The sequence below is a fragment of the Lodderomyces elongisporus genome, chromosome 1 (genome assembly GCF_030384665.1).
Source record: "Lodderomyces elongisporus chromosome 1, complete sequence".
Lineage (NCBI taxonomy): Eukaryota > Fungi > Ascomycota > Pichiomycetes > Serinales > Debaryomycetaceae > Lodderomyces > Lodderomyces elongisporus.
The window spans coordinates 628,272-656,072 of NC_083673.1; the positions used below are offsets into that span (position 1 = coordinate 628,272).

At 37.3% G+C, this 27,801-nt stretch overlaps 9 protein-coding genes across 9 annotated transcripts; 5 read left to right on the forward strand and 4 right to left on the reverse strand. All coding sequences in view use genetic code 12, as the record gives it.

The window, feature by feature from the left end:
• Positions 1–15: 15 nt before the first annotated feature.
• Positions 16–1,413, reverse strand: BUD22 (bud site selection protein 22; the record flags this gene model as incomplete). The annotated part of the gene is made up of 1 exon (XM_001527660.2): positions 16–1,413. One exon carries the CDS (start codon positions 1,411–1,413, stop codon positions 16–18), a length of 1,398 nt encoding a protein of 465 aa, XP_001527710.2.
• Positions 1,414–1,754: 341 nt separating this feature from the next.
• TRM13 (tRNA:m4X modification enzyme) lies at positions 1,755–3,281 on the forward strand (the record flags this gene model as incomplete). Its single annotated transcript, XM_001527661.2, has 1 exon — positions 1,755–3,281. The coding sequence occupies one exon, from the start codon at positions 1,755–1,757 to the stop codon at positions 3,279–3,281; it is 1,527 nt and encodes a 508-aa protein (XP_001527711.2).
• Positions 3,282–3,523: 242 nt separating this feature from the next.
• TMA19 (Ribosome associating protein) lies at positions 3,524–4,027 on the reverse strand (the record flags this gene model as incomplete). The annotated part of the gene is made up of 1 exon (XM_001527662.2): positions 3,524–4,027. One exon carries the CDS (start codon positions 4,025–4,027, stop codon positions 3,524–3,526), a length of 504 nt encoding a protein of 167 aa, XP_001527712.1.
• Positions 4,028–4,566: 539 nt separating this feature from the next.
• Positions 4,567–7,116, reverse strand: PVL30_000229 (uncharacterized protein; the record flags this gene model as incomplete). Its single annotated transcript, XM_001527663.2, has 1 exon — positions 4,567–7,116. The coding sequence occupies one exon, from the start codon at positions 7,114–7,116 to the stop codon at positions 4,567–4,569; it is 2,550 nt and encodes an 849-aa protein (XP_001527713.2).
• Positions 7,117–8,378: 1,262 nt separating this feature from the next.
• PVL30_000230 (uncharacterized protein) lies at positions 8,379–10,598 on the forward strand (the record flags this gene model as incomplete). The annotated part of the gene is made up of 1 exon (XM_001527664.2): positions 8,379–10,598. The coding sequence occupies one exon, from the start codon at positions 8,379–8,381 to the stop codon at positions 10,596–10,598; it is 2,220 nt and encodes a 739-aa protein (XP_001527714.2).
• A 5,368-nt stretch (positions 10,599–15,966) lies between these two features.
• AZF1 (DNA-binding transcription factor) lies at positions 15,967–19,497 on the forward strand (the record flags this gene model as incomplete). Its single annotated transcript, XM_001527666.2, has 1 exon — positions 15,967–19,497. The coding sequence occupies one exon, from the start codon at positions 15,967–15,969 to the stop codon at positions 19,495–19,497; it is 3,531 nt and encodes a 1,176-aa protein (XP_001527716.2).
• Positions 19,498–20,312: 815 nt separating this feature from the next.
• CEX1 (Nuclear aminoacylation-dependent tRNA export pathway component) lies at positions 20,313–22,715 on the forward strand (the record flags this gene model as incomplete). The annotated part of the gene is made up of 1 exon (XM_001527667.2): positions 20,313–22,715. One exon carries the CDS (start codon positions 20,313–20,315, stop codon positions 22,713–22,715), a length of 2,403 nt encoding a protein of 800 aa, XP_001527717.2.
• A 198-nt stretch (positions 22,716–22,913) lies between these two features.
• On the forward strand, positions 22,914–25,730 carry POP1 (Ribonucleases P/MRP protein subunit pop1; the record flags this gene model as incomplete). The annotated part of the gene is made up of 2 exons (XM_001527668.2): positions 22,914–22,921; positions 23,258–25,730. 2 exons carry the CDS (start codon positions 22,914–22,916, stop codon positions 25,728–25,730), a joined length of 2,481 nt encoding a protein of 826 aa, XP_001527718.2.
• Positions 25,731–26,667: 937 nt separating this feature from the next.
• Positions 26,668–27,789, reverse strand: GTR2 (GTP-binding protein gtr2; the record flags this gene model as incomplete). Its single annotated transcript, XM_001527669.2, has 1 exon — positions 26,668–27,789. The coding sequence occupies one exon, from the start codon at positions 27,787–27,789 to the stop codon at positions 26,668–26,670; it is 1,122 nt and encodes a 373-aa protein (XP_001527719.2).
• Between the last annotated feature and the right edge of the window lie 12 nt (positions 27,790–27,801).

Here is a 27,801-nt window from a genome sequence, read left to right on the forward strand (position 1 = left end):
TAATTTCGCCTTCAACTACCTTTTACGTTGTCTTTCTTCATATTCCTTTTGGCGAATCTCTCTTTCGTTTTGAATTCTTTCCTTATCCTTTACAATGTGTTTTGCTTTAGAACCATACTTCTTCTCCCAGATCTTCTGTCTAGCTCGCTGTCCTCTACGATTCTTGCGTTGTTGTGTAAGTTCTTTCACAACTCTATCATTGTCTACATCACCAATCTCATCTTCATCATCAGAACCTCCTGAATAGTATCCTGTAGCAAGTGCTGGTAACTTATAACGGGTTTCATCGTCCTTAGTTTCTTTGGTTTTTTTGGACTTCTTTTTTGGCGGCTCTTCTTCAAAAAAGTCATCAACTGAGCTATCATCATCATCTTCTTCTTCTTCTTCTTCTTCTTCGTGTTGTTGTTGCTGTTCATCTTTATCTTCAGCTTCATCAGTAGGGTCGGATTCATCCCCCGAATATTCTTCATCATCTTCCAGTGGTTCTTCGTCTGTCACTTCATTGTAATTGACGTTAGGATCAAGTTCAAATTCTTCTTCTTGTTTCTCGTCAATATCCTCCTGGTCTGAGGCTACTACCCACTTGTCATACTGGGCGTAAGCTTCTAACTCTTCATCAATGTCAGAACCATCATCTTGAATCCCATTATGTATTCCATCTTTGCCTTCGTGCTCCAAACCACTAGAGGATGTGCCATCATCTTCGTCACTACTTTCATCGTCTTCTGAATTAACACCTTCTGAAGAACTTTCCTCGTCAGTGCCTGTGCCCTCATTATCACCTGTATCTGAAGCTTGTCCAGTTTGTCGGCTTCTTTCCTCTAGTTCAGTCTTTGTAAGACTGCCTCTAACTTGTCTAAAACTCCAGTCGATATCATTGAGGATCGTTTTCATTTCCTTGGTGTTCCACAAGTTTGAACAATAATTATTCACCTCCTTTGAGTTTTGACAATGCGCAATGAAAAACTGAGAAGGATTACAAGGGTTTGCCTTGTCTTTGATTGTATCCCTCACTGAATCTTTTATGTAAACTGGAGGATTGGCTTTCAATTCCTTGTTGGTAAGTATGGTACTACTGATGCTTTTGATCAATCTTGAAGTGATCAACTGGTTTATGAATTCTTCATTGTTAAATACCTCAGGAACATCCTTCTTCGTTTTCTGCTTTGTTAATCTCCTCACTTCTTTATCTAGCTTCTTATAGCCAGAATGGTACTTGTTTTCAAAAAACTGCGCCTTTAATTGAGCAATTTCTTCAAGGGCCTCTTCTTTATTCTTTGGTAGTTTCTTGGCCAATTTGTTATTATGTTTCGATGCAAGTAAAAGCTTTTTCGTATGAGGAAATCTTGGAGGTAACTCTTGGAACTTGGCTTCAAGTAAGTCCAACCTCCACATCTGATTATTACCTTTCATATTCCCAATTCCTTGTTGTTATTTTCCGGCTCTTCTCCTCTTTAATTTAAATTCGAGAGGATGAAATAAAAATGTATAGAATATAGATATATAAATTAGAAAAAAGAAAGAAAATCAAAAAGAGTCAACCAACTATACACAAACAGACACAATTTTCAATTTTCAATTTGCAATAATGAATTTGATGATGGTGATGAGACACAAGATGAGATCAGAAGCGCGGAATCCGTTTTTTTTTTTTTTGGCTTTTTTTTTTTGCTTTTTTTTTCCTCTGGTTTATTTATTTGGTCTCAAGACCCCGTCTTGAATTTTGCATCTTCATCTCCATTACATGTACAAGGATGTCGGAGACTAAATCAGTCCAACCAAACCCTAGAAAGAAGCAGAAAGTCGAGAAAACCAAAAATGCAGATGGGACTGTACTCTACTATTGTGAATATGTTCTGCCAAAGGATAACAAAAAATGTCGGTTGATGAGAAAGAAGTCAAACAAGTATTGTGCAGAACACATTCTTCATCAGCAAGTACCAAAAGACGCATCTAATTCATCTAATTCACTTACTCTAGAAAGAGTCCCTTGTCCACTTGATCCAAATCATACAATTTGGAAATCTGAGTTGGACACGCATGTACTCAAATGTAATGCAAGACCAAAAGAAAACCGTGACCCGTGGTTCGAACTCAATTACAATTCGCGACTACAAAGTGGCGGGAGACAAAGAACTCAAAAAGGTGATAATGACAACTTTGAACTTGCTGATGATTTTACCATAACTGAAAGTAAAGTTTTATCTATTATTAATGGTTTGGAGTTTCCAGCACTCGAGCTTCGAGTTTGTGAACATAAAGGGTTGAAACCTCATTTGGAAGAGAGGACATTCCAAAAACACATATTGCAGCAATCTTCACTTATTGGGAATTTGAAGAGGCTTGATATGCTTTCACAAGAGTTTTTTTATATGGAATTCGGTTGCGGGAAAGGAGAACTTTCTAGATATATCAACCAATGCATATTGGAAGATGTCAAGGGCGGAAAACATCAAAAGAAAATGGAAGAGAAGAACTCAATTAAAAATGGTGAAGGTTCACATTATGGATATGGACTTATTGATAGAGGTAAAAATCGACTAAAAGCCGACTCCAAGATTATTACAGATTCCGAAAGCTCCGAAAGCTCTCAAATTTTGCCGCAAATAAAGAGGAGTAAAATAGATATTAAAGATCTTAATGTATCTAAATTCCTTGAAGATGTCGACTATAAAAATGTGGTTACCGTTTCAAAACATTTATGTGGTGCAGCAACAGACCTTACATTAAAACTGTTGCTCAACTCGGACCTATTTTCAAAGGACAAATTTGCCGGGGTATTGATAGCAATGTGTTGTCGTCATGTTTGCTCACATGACCAGTTGCTTCCTCAGTCTAAAAAGTATCTTTTTGATCACGGCTTTGAGTCCAAACAATCATTTAATGTACTTAAAAAAATTGTGTCGTGGGCAGTGGATGCGAAAGATGATAAACCCACTAGAACTAAATTTAATGAAGGTGATGAGAGTAATGAGAGTAATGAGAGTAACGGAAGAACTGAAACAAATGCAAGAAATGAAAACAATAAAGTCAACGCAATTGATGAGAATCATCCCTCGGGTCTCACTAGCAAGCAAAGACAGGAGTACGGATTAAAAGCTAGGCGGATCATTGACGAAAGCAGAGCTTTTGCTATGAGGTCAATTCTTGGTGAGGATTACAATGTAGAATTATTTTGGTACATCGACGATAACATAACGTTAGAGAATGTTTGCTTGTCAATTGTCAAACAAAAAAACAGAATGCAAAAAAATAGAAAAGGAGAACAGCATCAATTGTGACAAACTATTTGGCCAAAATTAATAAGTCACCAGAATAATCAACAACAGAAATTGCAATAGAAAAACGATCAATAAATGGATAGAACTATATATATATATATATATATATATATATGTATTTATATATATATATTTAAAAAACTAAAAATAAACAAAAGTATTCTTCACTGATGACTAGCATTGTAAAAGCAAGTTTATTTTTATTGTTTTAATTTTTTTGTTTTTTCTTTTTTCTTCAACACTTAGATCTTGTTTTCCTTGACACCGTGTTTCCAGATAGCAACGTATGGAGTGGTACCGTCTTCTCTGTAGTTCAACAAGACAATCATAGCATCTGGGTCCATTGATTCACCAGTGTAGAAGTCCCAGTCACCGAATGAGCCCAAGACTTTCTTGACGTATTTAGTAGCACCCTTCTCGAAAACTTCAACAGCTTCTGGGTCGTGCTCAGCCAAGTAAGCCTTGACTTTCTTCATGTAACCCTTGATGTATGTAGTGAATGATTTTTTGTCGAATTGGGTTTGTTGCAATCTGAAAGAGTAAACAACGTTGTTAACGGTCTCAGCACCATCTTCCAAACCTTCTTCAGCATCTTCAGCTGATGGGTTAGCACCAATATCAATGTCACCATTACCAACAGTGACCATTTGACAGTCGGCTTCGTAGACAGCGTCGTCAACTAATTTAACATCGTAAGCGTCAGAAAGCAATTCATCGCCTGAGATAACGTCTTGGTAAATAATCATTTTGGTACAGTGCTGTGTTTAATATCGATGATGATAATGATAATGGGATGGAGATGGACGAGATGTTCAGTTTTGAAAAAAAAAAAAAATTTTTAGATGCTCTGTTTTATATTTCAAATTTCTGGTTTTTTTTTTTTTTGCTCTCTTTTTTTTTCTCATTTTTTTTTTTCGCTTTCTCGCGGCTTTACAAAAATTTCTGTTTTGCAAAATGGCCGTTCCTACGAGTAAATCACGTGAGTGCGGCCATGTGTCAAGTACCATGTGGGTTAGAAATAGACAAGATGGCTGGACATCTCAAGAAGTATTGAATTTGATCCTTAATTACGTACATATGATTCCCAAATGATGTTATGAAGTAGAAGTCAACGCTAAAGAAAAATTAGAAAGATAAATGGACAGGAGAAAATACAAAAAAAAAAGAAGAAAATAAAGATCATCAAAGATCATTAAATTGAATTGAATGTAACGTCTACTAGTACATAGTTAAAAGCACATTCCTCTTACCACCACCCCCCTGCTCACCAAAATTTGTATGGCAACTATACAAATTCACCATCAAATGCTCTTCTGAAAAAATCCAATATTCTATCGAAAACGACTTTATTTCCATTATGATAACTCATTCCGTGATTGCTGTCAGGGAATATCATAAACTCAAAATTCTCAATCTCTGCAAGGTTGAACTCGTCTAATAGCTGTAGTGTATGTTGAACATGGACATTGTCGTCACCAGAACCATGACCAATAAAAAACTTCTTCACATGCTCAAAGTTTGTTACATTATTGATGGATCCGGTCAAGTACCCTTCTGGATTCTCTTGAGGTGTCCTCAAATATCTCTCCGTGTAGATAGAATCATATAATCTCCATCTAGTAACTGGTGCAATTGCAACACCATAATTAAAAACGGAGTCCTCATAATCAGTTTCAAGGGTCTTTAAAGTTAAGAACCCACCATATGACCAGCCCCAAACAGCGATTCTGTCTGGATCAACATATGATTTCTTCGCCCAGATTTTGGCTGAGTTTATAACATCAACTGGCTCGTATTTACCCAATTTGTCACGCACAATAAATTTAAATTTTTGGCCCAATTTATAGTTCAAGTTGTTAAAACCTGTACCACGCCCATCAACTGTAACAACCACTGAGTCCAATTCAGCAGCGACTACAGTGCTAAATGATAACGACCAGCGTTTGGTTACTTGCTGAGAGCCGGGACCTCCATAAATGAAGAACAAGACAGGATATTTCTTATTCTCGTCAAAATTTGGTGGTAAAGTTTCGACAGAATTGATGAGAAATTTTTCGCCTTGCTCATCAGTCAATTCAACAGTATCAAATTTCACTTCTGGTAAAGCATAATCACGTAACCTTTGAGCAAGCTCTTGGTTATCCTCAATCTCTTTAACATTCTTACCCAATTTCAAATCATTGATCCTTTGCGTTGGCACTCCGGGACCCAAGTCGGACAACAAGAGGAACCTTCCACCCGAGGAGAAAGAAGAGCTATAATAGCCTTCTTTTGCAGTGATATCCTTGATAAAAGGGAGCCCGTCATTTGATCTGTCTAATAAATTAACAGAGTGGATATGACGCTCAATTGAAGATTTGATTGTGCTTATAAAGTAAACATTGTTTCTAGTATAGTCAAATGCTGCTACGCCTCCAACAACTTCCCAGTTCCCACTTGTCAACAATTCATATTGAGAACTACTAGGGGGTGAAAAATATGCTAAATGATTGTAACCATCAACAACAACTGTGTCAATATATCCATCTTGTTGACGTCCCGCTGTCTTGTTCTGCGGTACGTATAATGTATGCGAGGTGATCTCAAACCATGAATCTTTTGCCTCATGAGTTCGCACCAATTTTACACCGCTTTCATCTTGCCCGATTAAGAATATTTCCAACAAATCGCTGGCTCTATTTGAAGTCTTAACCAAGAGCTCGTCTCCAACCCAAACAACTTCCGTTATTAATCTATTCAAAGGATCGATAGTTGACGTTTCGAGTAAGTGGTTTGATACTTTGCCCTTTTTTACGTCGTATGTGAGTACACTAACCAAAGGATTTGGGTAGCCTGCCTTGGGGTATTTAATGTTGACCAACTCGGGGTAGTCTGTGTGATTCTTTTGAGCATAAAATGGTATGGTGAATTCTGGAACATCAGTGTTGTTGGACTTTAAAAATGCAAACTTTGACCCATCTGCAGACCACCATAAAACAATATCTGTTCCAAACACTTCCTCTTCATAAACCCAATCTGGTTTTCCATTAAACACTTCAGTCGATCCGTCTTTGGTAACTTGTATCGTTTTGTCAAGTTCAGTGTCTTTCAAAAATATGTTGTTGTTGTATATATAAGCAACGTGGGTAGAGTCTGGAGACCATGACACTGTGGATAACTTGTCTTGAATGTTGCTATGTAAGGGGTTTATTTCTTTTTTTTTAACATCCAAGACCCAATATAAGGCCAAAGAAGAGTGTCGCCAGGAGCTAGAGCTATTGGTCTTTAATATAACTTTTTGAAGGTCTGGCGATGCAACGTAATCTGAAATAGTATACTCGATTTCTTTGTATTTAAACGTTGAATGGTCAATTAATGAGTAGGAATAGCTTTCATTAGCCAACGATTTGACTACAATGTTGAGTTCTCCTTGGTCATCGTTCCCTTCATTGATGACATATGTCCCTTGATCATCATATAATGACTCTGGAGTCTGTATCCATTGGATGCTATGCAACTTGGCATCTAATACGTGTTCGTCAAAAACCTTTTTTGTGAATGACAACTTCCCTCCCAAATCTGGTGACTTGAGCGAGGGCCTAGCATATTGAACAGTATCAATCCCTTCGTCATGCAGTAATCCTTTGAAAGAAACCTGTTGTGATTGTAAAGACTGGAGTGACTGGATGTAAAAACTGTTTCCAAAACTCTGGATTGTGATAAGTAAAAATGAACTTCCCCATACTAGCACACTTAGAAGAATTCCAAATGCGAAATATCGCTTAAAGTTTCTTGGAGACCCCAGTTTGGATGAAGATAGTAATGAGCCCTTGGAGTCGTGCTCTTCATAAAACATATTGCTAATGAGTTTCAAGGTGTATGATGGTTATTGATTATGCCTCTTCCTGTTTTGTTTTCTTGCTTTGTCTATTTGTCTATTTGTCTGTTTGTCTATTTGTCTACTTCTTTGTTTGTCTGTTTAATTTGTAAAGAATAATGTATGGGATGTTGATGACTGTGTGAACAAGAGAAAAGTGGAGGAGGCAATAAAACTATGGACAAAGTGATATGAATATATATATATATAGATGTATATGTATATTCGAGTGTGTGTTTGTGTGTGGGTTCAGTATATATCTAGCTGTTGTGGCGGCTGGTTAGGAAATGTAAAGAAAATCAAAAATAGAATAAAAAAGGGAGTACTGATAGAATTCTATAATTAAAGGTAGAAAAGTTGGTGCCGCAGAATAATACAATTCTATGGCCGTACAAGATTGATGGACTCTTTTGGGCAAAGGTTTTTGAGGTGTGCTTCCGCAAACTTGAAATGTTGAACCTAATTGGGAAATCTAATATGGAAGAAGTTAAAAAAAAAAAAAAAAAAAAAAAACCTTCCCTCGCCTTTCTTCTCCCTCAACACACAAACACACATACACCCACTCCCCCACTTCCCCCCCCCCATCAAAAAATAAAAAATAAAAAATAAAAAAAATAAAAAATAAAAAAAAGACAGAGAACAATTAGAAAGCAGAGTAGTGTACTTTTGGCTAAATTCATAAAAAGTAATCCACACTTTCACAAGAATTGAAAAATGAAAAAAAACAGAAAAACTCAAAGAATCCAGATTGGTAGTTTGTAGCTGTATTAATCTTGTTTTGCATTAGGTACTATGTAGACTCTACAAACACAACTTGAAAGTGACTCTGTTTTTGCTCAATATAACAGAGAAAAGCATTTGTGCTATTGCTTGTTTTAAAATTAATTTCTTTTTTTTTTTTTGTTTTATTTCTATTTCCCAAAAAATATTAAAAAATTTCCGCTTCATTTACACAAAAGAAAAACTATGCGTCCATATATTACACAGCGTGGACTGCCTCGAATAATCTACAACCCGTAAGAGTAGTACGTGCGGCTTGTTTTCAAACGCGTAGTTTTTTCTTTTTTATTTTATTTTTTTATTATTTTTTTTAACATATGTAAACAGATCCAAACTTACCAAACTATTCATTTCGAATTTATCAAATGTGTAAAAGTTACTAGCTTCACAGATTATTTGTACCTGTTTTCTCTTTTTCTCTTTTCTCTTTTTCTCCTGTTTTCAATTTGATATTGGTCAACATGTCACTGTCGGCATCTCCCAATGAACATTCAAAGTCATATAGACATGAAACGCTTCTACGAAGTTTCAGCAATAGCACAACAGATGATAATTCATTGGTTTTGGAAAACACACTAAGCGCCAGCAGTGTACTCCGAATGTTTGAACACGCAATATCATCTCCAAATAACGTGGCTTCACCTGAACTAAAGTATAGTTCTGATATCCTGTCATCACAACAGCCAAATTTTGAAACGTCTCCATCATGGATACAAATCCCGCCCAATGATCAGCAGCTGAACCAGAATCAAAACCAGAATCAAAACCTGAGCCAAAAGCTACAGCAACCTTTGGAAAACATTAATCTCGATCTGTTACCACAACAACATACCAAACCGCCAAATTCTCAACAGTTGCACCAGCAGAAGCTACGAGCGCTCAAGCCTTCGCATATCCCATTGCTTCACTCTCCACCTATAAACCATACCTTTGCACCTTTGAATCACTCATCACCAATTGCGCCAATTGCGCCAAATTTGCCAAATTCGCCAAACGCTGCTGCGAAAGGTAAACTAGACACACCGACACGGCACCATCAAATTGATAGTAGTGAGTTTTTCGATAGAAATAAAGAAAACAGAGAAAGAGATGAATCTTTATTAAACGGTATTTCGAGCAAAAAAAATCCAATTCTTAATCAAAGTTTTCAATCTAATGCTGGTGCGCATACTGAGGCCGATACTAGAGCTGAGGTTGGCACTGGCGCTGAAGTAAAGATGATTATTGATCATGAACAAATTGTTAAGCTAACGCATGAAAACGAGTTGCTAAGAAACATATTACAGAAACGATTGGAACCAAACTCTTGCTCAAGTCAAGATGGAGCAAAGAAATCAGCAAGTACTGAAGTAATGATGCGATTGCAAGAAGAATTGGAATCCGTCAAACAGGACAATGCGAGATTGCGTATTTCGAATAAGCAAATTGAAGCAAGCATGCATAATTTGGAACAAAAGTATAATGAAAGCAATGGAATTGCCAATGGAATTGCCAATGGAATTGCCAATGGAAGTGTTAATGGAATTGCCAATGGAAGTGTTAATGAAAATGTTAATGAAATTGTTGATGAGGGTGCAATAAATGATAAAAATAGAGCTATACTAAGGGAGCAAGAGGAAAAACTTGTGAAAATGGCTAAAGAGATTGAAGAATTGAAGCAATTGAATCAGTCGCAAGAAAATGAGTTAAAGCGTTTAGCAGTAATAAATGATGACGAGAAAATGGCTCAGTTCAACACAACACAGGAGTTTGAACAAACGTTGAAAAAATTAATGAAGAAAATTGAGCAATTGGAAACGACTGCTAAAGCAAAAGGCGCAGCTAAAGCAAACTACGTTCCAAAGGAAGGCGAGAAGACGGGAAAAAATGAGGAAAATGAAAAGGGAATTGGAACCGAAAGTATTGATGGAATTACTTCGTTGAACTTTATTCATCAATCAGAAAATGCTTCACTGGCTCTGGAAACTGGCAGTGTGACTCACAATGTGGCTCACAATGTGGCTCACAATGTGGATCACAATGTGGATCATAATGTAACACAAACTGGCAATGTAAAAATGGTAACTGAAAAAGACGAGCTAATTAACAACTACAATGACAAAGTAGATATTGATAAGGTTAGCTCAAACGACGGTGTTGCAGCAGCAGTGTCTCCATTGGAAAAAGAATCAACTTTGAGGCACACTTCGCCGAATTCGTCTCACGCATCCGAAACTACTTTTACAGAGTCGTCACCAGTCCTTGACCGTGAACAACTTTGTCTGCGCATTTTTAATGACTGGAGCACATGCAATAAAATATACAAGAAAAATGGTACGGCGATGTCTGAATATGAACTTGCTAAAGTTGATAACTTGTGTCACGAGGATATGGTCTACCTCCTTAAGCATGTAATCACAATGTTTAGGCTAGAATTTACTGATAAATTTGACCATGATTTGGCGAGATTTGCGTGTTTTATTAATCTTGCCTCGAGATTTATTAAGCAAATGCACAAGAAGCTTTACAAAGGTCAGAATTTAAGTTGCTCCTTGTATTTCAGAGGCAAGGCGAAGAAACCAAATGGGGAAGGGGACTCTTATATGGAAGGGTTGCTGGATTGTTTCAGAAATATGCTTTTGACCATCGACGAGTTGAACCAAACTCACAACAATAAATCGCTTTCCGGTTCCGTAGTGTAAATCATTTGAAATGCAAAAGAAATTCTTTAATAGGGTCTTTTGTTAATCTAATTATCTTTCATTTGTTTTTTTTTTTTACTTGGTCTGTTCAAAAATTCTTTTTTCTTTTTTTTTGTTTCCACCATTGCTAGAGTTTAGTTGTTTACTTTTCATTGTATAAAAAGAAATTGAAGAAGGAATGAAAAAGAAAAGAAATAGTGGAAAAGAAAAGCAATAATCATTTCAAGTGCATCCTTCTTTCTTTAGCATTGAGAAATAAAATTTTCTTTTAAAAGAAAAGAACGCTGTATTCGTTAATGTGGTTTACTCAAGTGTTTTCTCTAGAGTAGAGTTTTTGATACTTTGCAACAACTGGAATTTACACGAATATTGTTGTTGGCGGAGTTGACAAAATCTATATATATCCTATTCCGTGCTTCATTACACGTATAGTTGCTATAAAACAAAAGCATCCACTCTCTTGTTCTGTCCTCCTTTCCTTATACTATCACTTCATTTTGTTTTGTCTTCTTTTGTCCTCTTTTGGTCTTCTGTGTTGTTGTTGTTGTTGTTGTTGTTGTTTGTTTGTTTGATTTTTTACTCTGTGGGTTTCTTCAACATGTTGAAGTTGGATAATCCTAGCATTCATATTAAGTTGTTTCTTGTTACACAAATCGTTGTCTTTCATATATTCTAAATCGTTGACTACTTATTCTCTAATTTACATTTCTCAATTCCTAGAACTAATGGGATATTCCTTCTCCTTTTATATTCTTCTTGCTATACCATTAATCCCATTAGTTCTGTTAATCCTTCCTATTATATCTTACTAGTCTTATTAGCATCAACTAGACTCTTGTCCTAATTAACTTTTGTCGATCTTCTCATTCAGCTTCTGATTGGTCAGTGTTGGTCGTGTGTATACCAAAGTGATTAAGGCTTACTCTTGGCAACCCATCGACCTTCCTTTGGGTTGCACTTCTGACTTCAATATATTCTTGGCAACTCATCGACCTTCCTTTGGGTTGCACTTCTGACTTCAACACCCTCTCTTAAGCCTAAATCACTTAATCTTCTTTCTCTCCTACACACCTTGCCCTTAACTTCTCAAATTGTGGTTTTGGTAATATATAGTGAACATATCCGCTATCTGAAGTTTCGTGGGTAAGTATTCAACTAATAGGGATCCTTCTTCAACCTTTTCTCTTATGAAGTGGAGTCTTACATCAATGTGTTTAGTTCGATGGTGGTACACAGGATGTATAGCATGCTTAATAGCACTTTGATTATCTTCATACAACTTAATACTAGTCATATCCAACTGAAATTCTTTGAAAACCTGCCTCAACCATTCAGCTTCCTTTGCATCATCACACAATGACATAAACTCAGCTTCCGTCGTACTTAACGCAATTGTCGCCTGTTTCTTGGATCTCCAAGTAATTGGACCATTAGCATATTTGAATACCAATCCAGAGGTTGACTTTCTCGACAATTTGTAATTGGCCCAATCAGCATCACAATATCCTTCTACTTTTGATCCTTCCTCATATTGATAGGTAATTCCAAAATTCTCACTGCCCTTCAAATATCTCAATACCCTCTTTGCTGCTTTCCAGTGAAGTTCCTTTGGCTCTTTCAAGTATCTGGATAGCACACCAACTATATGTGAGATATCAAATCGAACTGTATTTGCTGCAAACAACAATTTTCCAACTAGACTTCGGTAGTTCGATAAGTCTGTTAGCAACTTGTGATTCTTTTCATCTAATGTTAAATCTTGACTTACCATTGATGGTGTTTTCTCAGGTCTGCATTCCTTCATGTTATATTCTTTCACCATTGTCTCAATATAGTCCCTTAAAGTAAGTCCAATCTTGAAATCATCACTTTGTTTGATATTTAAACCTAAGAATTTACTGACCTTTCCAAGATCCTTCATTTTAAATTCTTTCAATAAATTTTTCTTCAATATTGTGACCGACTCATCAGTGGTTCCTGCAATAAGAATATCATCAACATAAAGTGCAACAATTAACATTGAATGATCATCTTCCTTGAAATATAAACAGTTTTCCGCTCTGTTTCTAATGAATCCTAAATTTCTCAAAACTTTATCAACTCGTTGGTTCCATGCTAACGGAGCTTGCTTTAAACCATATAGGGATTTGTTTAGTTTGCATACCAAGTCTGAACCTTTTGAAATCTCATATCCTTCGGGTTGTTGCATATAAATTTCCTCATCCAAAGTCGCATTAAGAAAAGCAGTGGTTACATCCATCTGATGTAAAAACCATTTTCTTTTGAGCAGCAATCGCCATCATAATCCTTAATGACTCATACCTAATTACCGGAGCAAAGGTTTCCTCATAGTCTATTCCTTTAACTTGACTGAAGCCTCTGGCCACCAACCTTGCTTTGAACCGTCCATCCTTTTTGATTGTGAAGACCCATCTACACGTGATCGCTTTCCTTCCTTTTGGTAATCGTACTAAGCTAAACGTCTGGTTCTCTGCATGTGCACGCAATTCCTCATTAATGGATTCCTTCCATCGATTAGCATCTTTCGAATTCATTGCTTGTTTTAAAGTCTTTGGGACATCTTCCGTTATCATTTTCTCATTTTCTGGCGCAATAGAACTACTGGCAACATAGTTTACTGCATTCAGCTTTGCCATCTGTTGATCAACCAGTTTAGATTCACCATCACTGCCATCATCTAAATCATTGTCCCTCTCTTCATCTGAATCCACTGACATACTCGAGTTGTCATCAACAATTCGAGAAATATCCATTCTTCTATCACGCAGATGATGTTCCATAGCATTTTCCCTCTCTGAAGATAAACTGGGTGGTAAATTGTGATCTCCTATATATTTGTCGTTAGTACGTGGGATCGGCGTCGAATTTCTAGTACGTTTATATCTTGAAGGTGTCATTCTGGAATTTTCAAATGAGAAATCGACAAAAGTTAATTAAGACAAGAGTCTAGTTGATGCTAATAAGACTAGTAAGATATAATAGGAAGGATTAACAGAACTAATGGGATTAATGGTATAGCAAGAAGAATATAAAAGGAGAAGGAATATCCCATTAGTTCTAGGAATTGAGAAATGTAAATTAGAGAATAAGTAGTCAACGATTTAGAATATATGAAAGACAACGATTTGTGTAACAAGAAACAACTTAATATGAATGCTAGGATTATCCAACTTCAACACAACAAAACAATCAATCTGTTATATGTCTGAAGTGTAATGTGTAAAACGTGGACAGCGCTACCTTGAACGTCACGATTTTTGGTGTTGGTGTTCTACAGTATTTATCCATCTACTCCGCAGCTACTACATAGCAAGTTAAGATTTTCGTAGTGAAAAGGAGAGAGGTGCAACGCGAGAGCGGTGCAACAACCAAAAAAGAAGAAAGAAGTATGGAGATTTATATGAACTTTTCATTGTTGAAATATCAATGGATGATTAAATAAGAGAGAGGGAAAAAGTACAGAAACTTATTTGATAGAACGTTGACGATATATGGAAAAAGTAGGGAAGAAGAGTTGTTCGAGATGGAAAGCCAGATGAAATGCATCTTCAAAACAATCAATAATTGAGTTCCTGTTGTTGTTGTAGTAGTAGTAGTGAAATCTCTAGAATTGACGTGTACGTTTTCGATTCACTAGTTTTATTGTTTTTCCTTTCCTGTTGTTGCTGTTGTTGCTGTTGTGGTTGCTGTGCTAGTGCTTGTAGAAGAGAGAAGTTAATATGTGACTTTGTTGTTTGTTTAGTGGCGGAGGGTACAGGGCTGTTCCTGGTGGGGGTCATGGAAATTATATTTCTCTCTCTCAAAAAAAAAGGTTCTCGTTCCAAACATTCGCTGCAACTTGATGCCAAAAAAAAAAAAAGAAAAAAAGATGAAGAAGAAGAACAAAGAAAGCACCAAAATGCAACATCTACTTTTGTTATACAAGCAGAGGGAGAGCAAGGAAAAGAGCATTGGGAAAGGTCAGAAACATCCTACTATTTTTCTTCTTCTTCTTTTTTTTTTTTTGGTAAGAAAAAAAGGAAAAGTAAAACGAAGAGGTTCAATGTTGCTTTAGCCTGCTTTCCGTCTGTCATTACTTTTCTTTTTTTTTTCTTAATTTACTCTTTGTTGTTCCCTTTTTTCTTGTCTCTGGTCCTTGTCTGTTACAAACATTAGTAGCTGTGGTTGGGTTGTTGATCCATTTCTGTTAATTTTCTTTTATTTTTTAATTTTTTTCTTTTTGTAGTCACTTTTATTTGGAAGAATATGCCAGATGAGAGTAACCGTGGTTCAATCACATGATTGCAAAGGCCAAGCTGAGTAGTTTGCAGAATTAGAAAAAGGGCTCTTCTTCATGGGCGTTTATCGCAAAACATAGATGATGATAGAGTATAATCATTTGGTGAATGATATTCACGTATGTGAAAAGATTTATGTTGTAAAACTTGCGTTTTATGTTGTAAATTGTGGTGATGTACGATGTATGATTTATGATCGGTAACTGCCCTTGGAGTAGAGGAGTGATGAAAGGGTACAATGCTTAATAGGTTGAACTAGTAACATTCAACCCCCCCCCCCCTCCTCTCCTACTCTCCTCCTCTCTTCCTCGCCAACCTGAGACGTTTCATCATGTATATTTGTTTTAGAGACGAGTGCTGTTGTTCTTTGATGAGAGTTCCTTGTTAAATATGTGTATATAGATGGAATTTATATTGGGATACACTTGCGTGCATGTAAATATTTTTAACCTAGCCAACTCCGTGTATGACAATAAGATATTTTTAATGCTGTGCTACTTCATTGTTTATCAGATCCGGAGCAACTTAAACCCATTGATTCCAAACTAAACTCCTTTTTGGACTAATGGACATTGACAATTGATATATATATATAAAGTCCGATTCACCACTTTTATAAACAACAAACACATAAACAAGTAACTTCTTCTGTACTGTTTCCCCCTTTTTTCTTTCCCTGAACTAATTGAATGGAAGTCCGTATAAACTTGGTTCATTTACGTACGATCTGGAAAATACATACATACAACTATATATACATACCTACAAATATATATATATATATACTTAAGAGTATTCAGTCGATAGCAAACATCAGATATATAACATCCCACAGTCACATCACATATTCTTCCAAATAGATCCATAAGACAGTTCAAAGAGCAAGAAAAGTACATAATATTCAAAACCAAATTATAAATCCTGACCTGTTCTACATATTCAAAGAAAAAAGTGCGACAAAAGTACAAAAAGTACAAAAGAGAAAAAGAAAAAAAGAGAGGAAAAAAACCCCAAACAAAAAAAAACAAATAAATAAATAATTAGTAACTTATCCTGAGAGAGCGACAATTATGGGGAAATCCGCAATTACCACAAACAATCAAGTGAGACTTCACAGTAGTAATAGCAACAACAACAACAACAGCAGCAGCAGCAGCAACAACAGCAGCAGTAATAATAACAACAACAATACTAATACAAACTTCAACATCAACGATAATATCGGCCACAACACACATAGTGCAACCACAGAGACTCAATCAGGAACAGGTCACTCTGATTATATTGCCACTGGATTTCCAAACCAAAATAATAGACGCAATTACAATCCAGCATCACCAAAGACCAAGCCATCGTTCCCGCAAGTCTCAGATCTCAATAGTCATGACCCGTTTCGGAACAGCAATTTGAGTAACAACAACACTAACAAAAATAGACAACCAACTGACAGTTCACCAACTGCACAAACTAATAACCATAGCAACAATCTTGCATACACCTTTGACAACAAGAATTACCTCAGCCATAGGTCAAGTAGTATAGACGAACGCAAACATCTCGAATACTTGTATAATCAATTTGGCGACGAACTAAACCACAAAGCGCAAGAAAGAATGAGCTATTTGCAACAATCACCACAGCAACCAGGCACACAGTCCAATTCGCATGAACAAAATACAGCTCTGAATCAACAAAAGATCTTTTCGAATTCATACGCAAATTCTCAAAATGCTCCAAGACCAACCAACAGTGCAAACTTGCCGATTACAAGTCCTCCCAGCTCACTGACATCACAACAACAGCAGCAACAGCAACAGCAACCGCATTATGTACCCACAAGATCTCGAGGAGACTCCATCTTCCTTCCACCACCAATAAGCTCGCTGATCAGACCAAATGCAGACCAAGCATATGAAGCAACACCAACAAATTTAATTTCCAACCCCTCGAATCCCTTGGTATCAAGATCAAATAGTATATTCAGCTCACTTATCAATATACCCAGCTCTGCCGGAAACTCAATAAGTGGACAATCATCTAGCGGTAATCCAAATAACAGCAACAACAATAACAACAGCAACAACAATAACAACAATAACACAACAGTAACAACTACAACTACAGCTGCGCCCACGTCATCGTCATCATCTTCATCGAAACCTGGAATGTCTTCAGCAGCAGCACCCCAGTTACCACCGCCTACTAGATCGCGTCAGTTGTCGATTTTTCCAAATCAAGAATTTACCATGGAAGACTTGGAGAATTTGTTTGGTACAAACAAGGAAAGCATGGCAAATCTTTTTGGATGGTCACAGAATGATCCCAAATTTAGTATCAGTGGTGCTGGAGGTGGAAATGGTTCAAAGGCAAAATCCAAAGGCGGCTCATTAGATTTCTCAGCATGGTTAGATAATAGCAATAACAATAGCGGTAACAATAGCGGTAACATCATCAACAACAACAACAACAACAATCCACTTGGCTCGATGTCTTTAGGTGGAAAAAACGGTAACAGCATAACTGAGCTTATTCAGAATATGATCTCTAGTGGTTCAATAGATTTCACAAACATGAACAATCAAGAACGTCGTAATTCTATTCTAAAGATTATTAATGATCAAAGCTCGTTGAAAAATCCACGTAATGCACGAACATCCGATTCATCAATAGGCTCGAGTATTGGTACTACTTTGCGCCAAGATATTTTTGACAAGGATAAGAGTAAAAAATCGCCACTGGATTCGATTGAAAACCAGCAAGGGAACACCAATAAATTTGGTAAATCTGATACTTTGGCTCCAGGGCAAACTTTGCGGGGAAACACAGGTAAAGGTAGCACTGTACCAGGAGGAAAAGATCAACTTTCTCCAACTTCGTCTATATCATCAAAGGCATCGAGAAGAAATGAGGAAGGTCAATCTCCAAAGACTTCACCTACTTTCAGCGAGTCAAGAGTTAATGACCCGTACGCTAGTAACCCTTACAACCAAAGACCTCCGTTGGCCCAAGCACCACAGCAGCGCCAGTACAAAACTAATGCTAACTCAGTATCGCCACTGAATCTGTTTCAGTTTTCGGGATTTCCCAGTTTTAGCAACGCATCCAATGGCCAAGTTAATTTTGCTACTGGCTTTACACCAACTGGTAATCGACAAAATAGCTTTCTCGGTGGCAATTATTCGTTTCCATCTGCACCAGCTTCGCAGCCACTGCAATTTTATAATCAACAAATGCCAATGCAAATCCCATTTCAAGGCCGCGCCGCTCTTCCCCAAAATTTGCAACCACAACAATTACAACAATCGCAGCAATCAGTGCAGCAGCCTATATATCAACCAGTTTATTACCAACAAGGAGTACCTGGCCATACTCAGCAGCAACTCCAGCAACCTCAGCAACATCAACAATTTTACCAACCATATCCACCACAACAGCAGCTGGTACCACAATATTCGCCTTCACAGCAAGTACCAAGTTTGCCCCAGGAAAATTCCAACTCTACAAATTCTCATTCAAAGACTAACAAAAAGAAGACAACCAAGCGTCCCCCAAGGAAAAACAAAGAACCGTCAGTTGAAGATATTTATGGCACAACAAACAATCCAAATTTAATGCCGGCACAACAATTTGCTAAATCCGAAGATGGTCGCCCTCTTTTGGGAGCTACCAAAATTGATCAATTGATGCTTGTTATTCAAGCTCGTGATAAAGGGGTGACCAAATCAATTGAGCAGGGTCCCGATGGTAGCATATTGGCTTCACCAGGGAACTATATCGATGGGTCTGCCGCGAATCCTGAAGGTAATGTATTGCCTCGCCCCGTGAGTCTAGTTGGTGGAGTTGAAAAGCCTCACAGACCAAAAAGTGAAGTCAAGGGCAATGGGGAGATTGATGAGTATGGGCAAAGACAGCAAGGACAACAACAAGGACATTTACAAGGGTTTAGATCAGCTCCAGGTCCAGGTCCAGGTCCAGGTCTTGAGCAAATACAATACTCCCAACATAGAGTAAAAGATAGTGAGGGATCACCTAAACGGAAAAAGACAAAAACCGAGCAATGTCCTTACTGTCTTAAATATTTCACACAGTCTACGCACTTGGAAGTTCATATAAGGTCGCACATAGGGTATAAGCCATATGAGTGCTCATATTGCCACAAGAAATTTACTCAGGGTGGTAATTTACGAACTCATTTGAGATTGCATACAGGAGAAAAACCATTTACTTGTGATATCTGCAGCAGGTCGTTTAATCGCAAAGGTAACTTAGAAGCGCATAAACTTACACACGAACATGTTAAACCGTATGAATGTCGGTTGGATAATTGTGACAAGTCTTTTACCCAGCTTGGAAATTTGAAGTCGCATCAAAATAGATTTCATTTGGAGACATTGAATGCGCTAACTCATAAATTGGCTGAGCTTAGCGGGCCTGCAATAGATAGCCTACCTGCAGACGAGAAGGATTTGCTTCTCTATTTCAAGGACTTATATAGAAATTCAAATAAGGGGATTAGAGGGAGAGGTAAGCACCAGAGAGGAGCTTCTAATGCAGACGGAACTAGTGGTGTAGTGGCTGCACAATCTTCTCCTACCCAATAATAGTGGTGGAAATAATGTCACGAATGAAAACGGAAGCAACCGCAACAACTCCACCGATTAGAAGAACACTTAAAGACTGCTACTACCATATCACCACCATCACCATCAACAACAACAACATCAACAACATCAACAGGATTATAAACAGCTACGGTTAATTTTGACCATGCGTCAGGGCTCCGAGGTTGTCCTCTTTTATTTTTTTTTTATTTCCCTCCTTCTTCTTCTTGTTTCTTTATTTTGGTCTCAATTCATTCATTCCTATCCTACCTTTCAATCTTCCCTTTCTGCCTTTTCTATGTTTATCCATGGTTGTTCCATTGTTTGTTTTCCTCGTGCTTACCCTTAGCGTGCTGATTTTATTTTGATCCTTTCAATTTTAATGTTTATTATTGGTCTTATACTGTGCAAATTCATTTCTGTGTTTTCTTAATGTGTTATGTGTATGAGCTTTAGTTTTGTTTTCAATAAAAATCCCTTGTGTATATATAACTATGTAATAGATGATGATGGTTTAGACAAAGTATGTTAAGAAACGCGTAAACTCCACCTTACACTATGATAAATACTTTTCTCTCTCCTTCCTCCTTCTATATATGGTGTTTACTAACAAGAATATTCTCACTATTCCGAAAACTTCGTATCGCGCGATCTTGGAAATTCGAATAGCGTTTGAAATTCCAGAGAGGCTATACATAAACAACTCCACTTTCTTTCTTTCTTTCTTTTTCCTCTTCTTCTTCTTCTTCTTCTTTTTTCTTTTCTTTAAATAAGCAACTATACTGGTTTGTGATTTCCCTAATCCTAATTTGAATATGAACTTTCTCTCCAAGACACTAAGTACTTTTACGGGAAGTTCAATACCTTACACTTTCAAGGAGAAGATAGTTGACCCTATCACGCCAACTTCTTCCATACATCAGATTGATAGCTCAACTGTTTGGTCGCTATACAATGGTATCAACCCAAAAGATTCTTCTCCTGTTTCAATTTTTGAGTTTAATTTGCGTGACACTAGAGTACAAAGATGGGAACTGCTTGCAAGAAATGCTTTCAAGAAACTTAAGACTATAAAATACCCAGGTTTAGTATCAGTCGTGGATTTTATAGAAAATGATTCTTACCTTTACATAGTTACGGAGAGAGTCATACCATTGGCCTTGTACATTAAGGAACAAGACACTAAATTGCATACTGATGCAGTTACAGCAGGAATATATGAAGTGGCACAGAGTTTACGCTTCATTAATGAAGATTGCAATTCTGTGCATGGCGGATTGAATTATTATTCCTCTGTATTTGTCAACTCTCAAGGAGATTGGAAGCTTTTTGGATTTGAACTAGTTACCAATCTACAATCGGACCCTGACCAAGCACTATATCGATTGAGCCAGAACATGCCAGGTAATACTTCTCATGGGGATATTGACATGGAAGCAGTTAGACGAGATCCTAAAAAGTATGATGGATATTTGTTGGGACAGTTGATTTATGCATCCTTCAACAATGGAGTCGTGGATACAACCGTCAAAATTCCAGTAAAATTACAAGGGCCGGCAAAAAGATTGAATGCCAAAAGGAACACCGTGGCTCAATATTTAAAAGAAACGGAACAATATCATGAACAAAATATGATCATTAGATTCAATCACCAATTGAGTGAGTTAAAATTCATCAAGGAAAACGATGCAAAGCTAGAATTTTTCAAACATGAATTGCCTCAGTATACCGAGGAGGATATTTACCCACCAGGATTTTTAAACTATAAATTGTTGCCGGAATTGATTAATCAGTATCATCATTTGAGCAAGTCCCAAGGGTCCACCAGTATCACCAATGCAAATATAGTACCCAGTTCTTCTACCGGATCCAATGGGTCAGAAGTGCATGCCAAACAAGAAACAATGTCCGTTTTACTCAATCTTGTCATTAAATTTGGCGTGAAACTATCCGAGGATGAGTTTAATAAGCAGATTAAGCCTCTTATCTTTGAGGCATTTGCGCAAAACGATCGAGCCATTAGATTGATATTGCTCACACACTTGCCAGATTATCAACATTTTTTGACTGATTCGGATGTTCAATACAAAATTTTTACTCCGTTGGTCACCGGGTTCCAAGATACTAATTTCATGATTCGTGAAACAACATTAAAATCAATAACAATAGTCATTGACAAGATTTCCGTGAAGCAGGTTAACCAGGAGCTTTTGCGTATACTTGCTAAATCGCAAATGGACCCAAAACCTTCGATTCGCGTTAATACATTGGTTTTGATTGTCAAGATCTCTTCCAAAATTTATGCAAACTCAAAAAACAATGTATTAATTACTGCATTATCAAAGTCATTGCGTGACTCATTTGTCCCATGTAAGATGACCGCATTGAGTGGCTTTGAATCGCTTATTGACGAATTCTCTTTGGAGGAGATATGTTCCAAGATCTTGGGCCATTTAGCAATTTCCCTAATGGATAAGAAATCATCAAAAGTTAGAAAGGCTGCTAGGAAAGTTTTTGATTTGTACTTGAGTTCGGTGGAAGCACACGCTAAAGACTTGCCAGTCCTTGAAAACGAGGACGACGAGGATGAAGAAGAAAGAGAGTTTTATAAAAGGTATGCACCACAACAACAGAAGGAAACTGTTGCAGATGATTCTGCAGCAAAGCAAGTTGCTGAAAGCACGGGTGGTGGATTTGGATGGGGCATGATGAGTAAATTGACTTCTCTTGGCGGCAGCAGTACCAATATCAATGCTGTAGGAGCTGGTGGACAATTAAACCATGACTTTAATCACTCAACCCCTGATATTACCAGAGTATCAACCCCGACCCAAAGAGAATTGCCAATTTTGGATATTGAAAGCTCAAATGATGGATGGGGCGATGGCGATGGCGAGATCGAAGTCGATGAAGATTGGATTGGAAACAATGAAGATGACATCAACAAAGAAGAGGAAAACAAAAAGGAAATAGGGAGAGATATATTTAGGCAACCACCAAAGATTGTGGAGAATACAAGAAAGCTCAATCTTGGAAGATCGACTGATGTACCGACCGGAAGACAACCGTTAAGAAAACCTTTAAAAAGCACAACGTCGCTCAAATTGGGAAGCGCGTCAAGAGCTGCTGAGAAGAAGACGAAGCCAAAATCCGCGCTTCAATTAAATCTCAAGTTAGATGACGATCAGACTGAAGATGGCTGGGATGAAACTTGGTAGTTGAAATGCTTATAGAACTTGTATAAAAGGGATAATCTCTCATCCCATTTTAATTTATTTATTTATTTCTTGTTTAATTGTTTATTTAAACGAATTTTTAAAAACTTTTTCAATTGTTTACTACTTTATTTGGCTTTTTACCTAGCTGCTTTTATTTATTTTCTTTTTCTTTCTGCATCTTCATATTTATATATATATATGTATATGTGTATATGTATAGATATATAAGTATTTGTATACATCTTTAGTTACTCGAAAGTTTATTAAGTTTAAATATCTTTAGTTGGATGCTTCACGTTTGCATGTAGTGGGTACCGCGCACTGTGCAGCAAAACTCATTACAAAAAACTGCAAAATCAAAATTATGCCCACGCATACAAAACAAGGCGAATTTAAACAAGTTTTAATTGCAAATAATCATCAACTATAAACGCTTACCTGATCAGAGATATGAACCAAAGTGGGAAAGCTTTATTAAATGGAAAAGGCAGCAATAATGGACGAACTCCACTAAATGATAGGAAAACTCGCCTTTATAATAGTCGAGCCATCAAAGCCCAAACAACAGAATCTGCTTATGACAAACAAGAGTCGATACTCAATGTACCTCAATTTTTGGATGCTCGTAAGTTTGAAATTAATGCTTTTGAAGAATCACAGCTCAAGAGCAAAAATGCTATGGCCACAAGATGTTTCCAAGCTTTGCCTCGTGCGATGAGACGGAGAGCGGCATCTCATCATGTTTCGAGGATTCCAAAGAGGTTGCGACGCAAAGCGATTCGTGAGATGAATGGTGCCAATGGTCCCCCGCAAAAACGTCTGCCTCGAGGGAGGCAGTTTTTTAAGCTCATGCAAAAGTATAGGGTATTGAAGGCTGCATCTAAACTCAGGCAAGATCGGCAAGAGTTTAACCCAACTTTAAAGCATGGTAATGTTAGGAAATATATCAGGAGTATAACGAGGGAATTGTATACACTACGAAAAAATGATCACCAAAAGCGCTTTCTATTGAACAATTCTGCTGGAGCAGTTGATAGAGCTTTTGCTCTAGGTACCGCCCTTGGTGGTGGTAGTGATGGTGGTAGTGATGGTGTTGGCTTTGGCTTTGGTGGCAGCGGTGAAAAAGGAGGTTTTACTGGAGTTGATCCTGCCATGGCTGCAGCTGGCAAATTGGCCACCCCGAGCTTGGGAGGTCTTAAATATAGAAGTCGACAGAAGGAATTTGTATGGGTTCCGACGCATGTTTGGCATGCAAAGAGATTTAAGATGTGTAAACAAAATGGGTTTCAAATTCCATTCACACCAACTCAAAAATGCTTCAAAATGATGAATAGACAAAATCGGTATAAAACGGTATGTTTCGATACATCGTATTACGCTACGATGGTTGTATCCACAACTGTAGCGGCTACGTCTACGACTACGACAGCGGCATCTCCATTAACTGCTCAAGGCTTAGGGTCAAAACTCGACGACGTTACCTTTAGTAAAATCCTTCAAAGTTTATTAAATAGAAACGGCCCCATTCCTAAATCTATAATACAGGGCAAAAAATCTTACGTTGGATGGATATACTGGAATGGAAAGAGAATTGCGCCTGGTTTGGTGTTTGTCAATAGAATGTGTGGACAATTGCTTATTCGGATTCCAAACGAGACTTATACGTTTTTCTTTGAGCAATTCAACAAGGCGATTGCTAATGACGAAATTAAAGCTCGAACCGTGGACTGCAGATATTCCATAGGTGGCATTGATTTGTCGGGACCAAGCGGTCTACGAAGTTTGAGTAAAGTTTTCCACATGAAAAATACATCACAGGAGATGTCCAACATCTGGTCCTCACTATCATCACTGAGTGATAATTCCTTAATCCCAGTGGGGACAACTCTTTCATTTAGCATCTATGATCCAAGATTATGGAAAAGACCAACGAAATTACCAATAAGAAACAGTGTCGAGAGCATCTACAATGTTTTGATGAATTTGAATGCTGGTCTGACCATTGACCATACAACTGCGAATTCTTTGATGACTTCACAAGGAAGGCAAGATTCTTACAAAGATCAATTGACCATTAAGGAATTGGGAAAGATATTTCGTTACAATACCGACTTTTCCAAAGTGCTGCATAGCACAATCCCGGTGATATTGATCAAGACCGAGCCGCAGCGCTGGACAGTATTGTGTCCGTGGTATTGGGTTCTTCCTATATGGCTTCAGCTTGTTAAGGTTCTGGATGTCAAGCCTGGTGGATTAAAGCAAATGCAGCAATTTAGTTTTGAGCGAAAGCAACCTGTGTTTCCCAGAGATTATTTATGGTTACCGGAAGGCTGGAAATACAATAATATAGCAGGTGATTTAGCAAACGCGTCGGATTCGAGAAAGCCAAAGAACGTGGTAAAATTACAAGATTCTGAGAATCAATTCTCTCAAGTTTTCAACGCGTACAAGGCTGACTGGTTTACTTTGAGGAATTTGCTTTTCTTGTTAAAGTATAGAAAACAAATCATGTCACCTGATGGGGTAATTGATAATCCTCTTGATGACCCCGAAAGGAAACTAGAAACTATTGACGATGTGATAGCAATGACCAAGTTTTTGAAGAAGGAGCAAGAGCTTTGTCCCGAGTCCATTCCTATTAACATTTATGGTGGTAAGAAAAAAAAGGATGAAAATGGACATGAAAAACTACTTTTCGATGGAATGGATCATGTAGAGTCCATTCCCAAAATCATACTTACAAGCTTACCTGTTGTTCAAGTCTGTGTTCAGGTCACCAGAGATGGCGTAATTGAAGACAATGCTAGACTATATGCTGTTCCTAATAGCTCTGATGTGAATGCAATTGGGTTTGTTACAACTGGTGGAATGAATTTAAATGTGGGCAAATGCACTGGGAATGGCTGCATCATTGCAATAGAGAAGTACATGAATAAATCAGTAAAAACCATTTACGTGAGGAACCCCGGCAAGTCCAGTATATATGCTTGTACATATGAATTAGTTGATGTTTAAAGCTGGTATTGAGTATATGTGTGTAATTTTAAATAAATGTTTATTTTCTCCGGCACAAGTCGTGCGCGTGTGACTACAACTCTGCAGTATAAATAAAAGTTATTGGATGCTAGTAGAGGTGCGAAAGAAAGAGACAGTGAGAAGTAGAAAAGAGGCGGTAAAAAAAAAAGTATTTAAGCAGAAAAATTTGTCTCGAATTTTTTTCACCTACTTTTTTTCCCCTTTCTTTTCTTTTCTTCTTCATACTTACCTAGAGATATTACAGGAGATCAAGAAGTTCTGTAATCGTTTGTTAGATTTAGAGGCATTGCACATTTCCGATTAACACTTTTCTATTTTCTTCCTTTCTTTGTAAAGGAGAATAGGAGATTGTGTCGGAGACCGCCATAGATCGAAGAATGCCAACTTTCATTAATGGTCTATGTCATTTCTATGGTTGATGAAGTTTGGAGAAGACTTTTTGGTTTCACTTGTGGGATCTAGAGTTTTACTTTGGATGGATTCAGTCGTGGGATGGTGTGGATCAGAAAGTGTGGATCTTTTAATTTTTGATTTTTTTTTTAATTCAAAGTTTTTTTTTTTTTGAAAATTTTTTTTTCCTTTCTTTTTTTCAAGAAAAAAATAAATTTTTTAAAAACCAATCATAATCCCTATTTGATTATTTTTAATTCATTCAAGTCGGATGATTTGAATGAGTTAAAAGTGGTTTGAATTAAGGGAATCAGCCTGGCACCTTTGCTTTTAATTTCAAGGTCTTTTTTGAATGCAATTGTACCAACTCAAAATGAATTATTTCAGATCAAATTGCGGTGAAATTTTACCAAAAGGAGAATATATATATTAGATGTTTCTTTTTCTTCAATTCTTGTTATTTTTTTTTTTTAAATTATTTTTTTTGGTTTTGGTATCTAGTCGTTTATTGAAATTTTATATAACGTTATGAGCGAACTGTACTGTTCTGTATAAACCTTGAGCTCTCCCACATTTTCATCAATGATTCTTTGAACAAGTTCACATTATAATCTACGATAGCAATTGACTTTTCAGATGTGGCATTGTAACTCGCTAGCTCGTGTTCGTCGTTTCCAATAGACTCATTTCGTATTAGTGCGACCAATGCAAGACCTCTGATCATTTGTTTTAGGTATAATATTGACCCATTCGATAAATGACTGATTGACTTCAACTCTTTCATCTCGCCATTATTTGTGTTTCTGTTTAAATTTGGGTTTATATTGTTGGTTGTGGCGTCGTCGTAATTATTCTTTCTTGCCCTGTTGGTAGACTTCTCTTGCAGACTCTCGTTTTCAATATACAAATCGTCCAAATCAATGGTGATATCAATAAACTCAGCACAAACTTCATAAGTCTTAATATCCACCGGCAGCGAATCTGTTGCTACATATATTTTTGAGTTGACGTCAAACAAAAATACCTTGTCAATGTTTGAGTGCTGGACCAAATTGTCCAACATGTGCTCTAAGGAGGGCAACTCCGGTATTAGCCTCTGCACAATTCGCGAGAATGCTTCATATATAGAATGGTCGAAAATAGATGTCAAATAGAAGCTGACAGAGACACCTTCTAGACCCAAGTCCAATAACTCGTCTCCCGTACGTTGCATTATATCCTGTTGTGCATCCATTCTGTAATCTTCACTTAAACCATCGACCTTGTGGATTAGTACTTCGATGTTGATTTTGGGGTTGACGCGATATGCAAAGTCAATAATCATTGATAAGTTGGTCAAGGCATTTAGATACTCATCCTGAGAGTCAATCACATACACTAAAGCTCCCACGGATGAAAATAATCGTTCTGAGTCGTAATTAGGCTCAAAGTAATTTAGTTGACCTGGTAGTTCCATCACTGACAAATCAATTAGCGAAGAGAATTGTTCGTTTGTCGGCTTTGATGTGGACTCTAAGTACAATGTGTCCAATGGTTGCATGTTGTGGAAAACAACCTTGCATATAGAAGACTTGCCACCTCGCCTGAGACCCATAAGAAGAATCGTCGCATTTGAGTCCTTAGGATTGGGAATCACTGTTGCTTCCATATTGGTAATTTT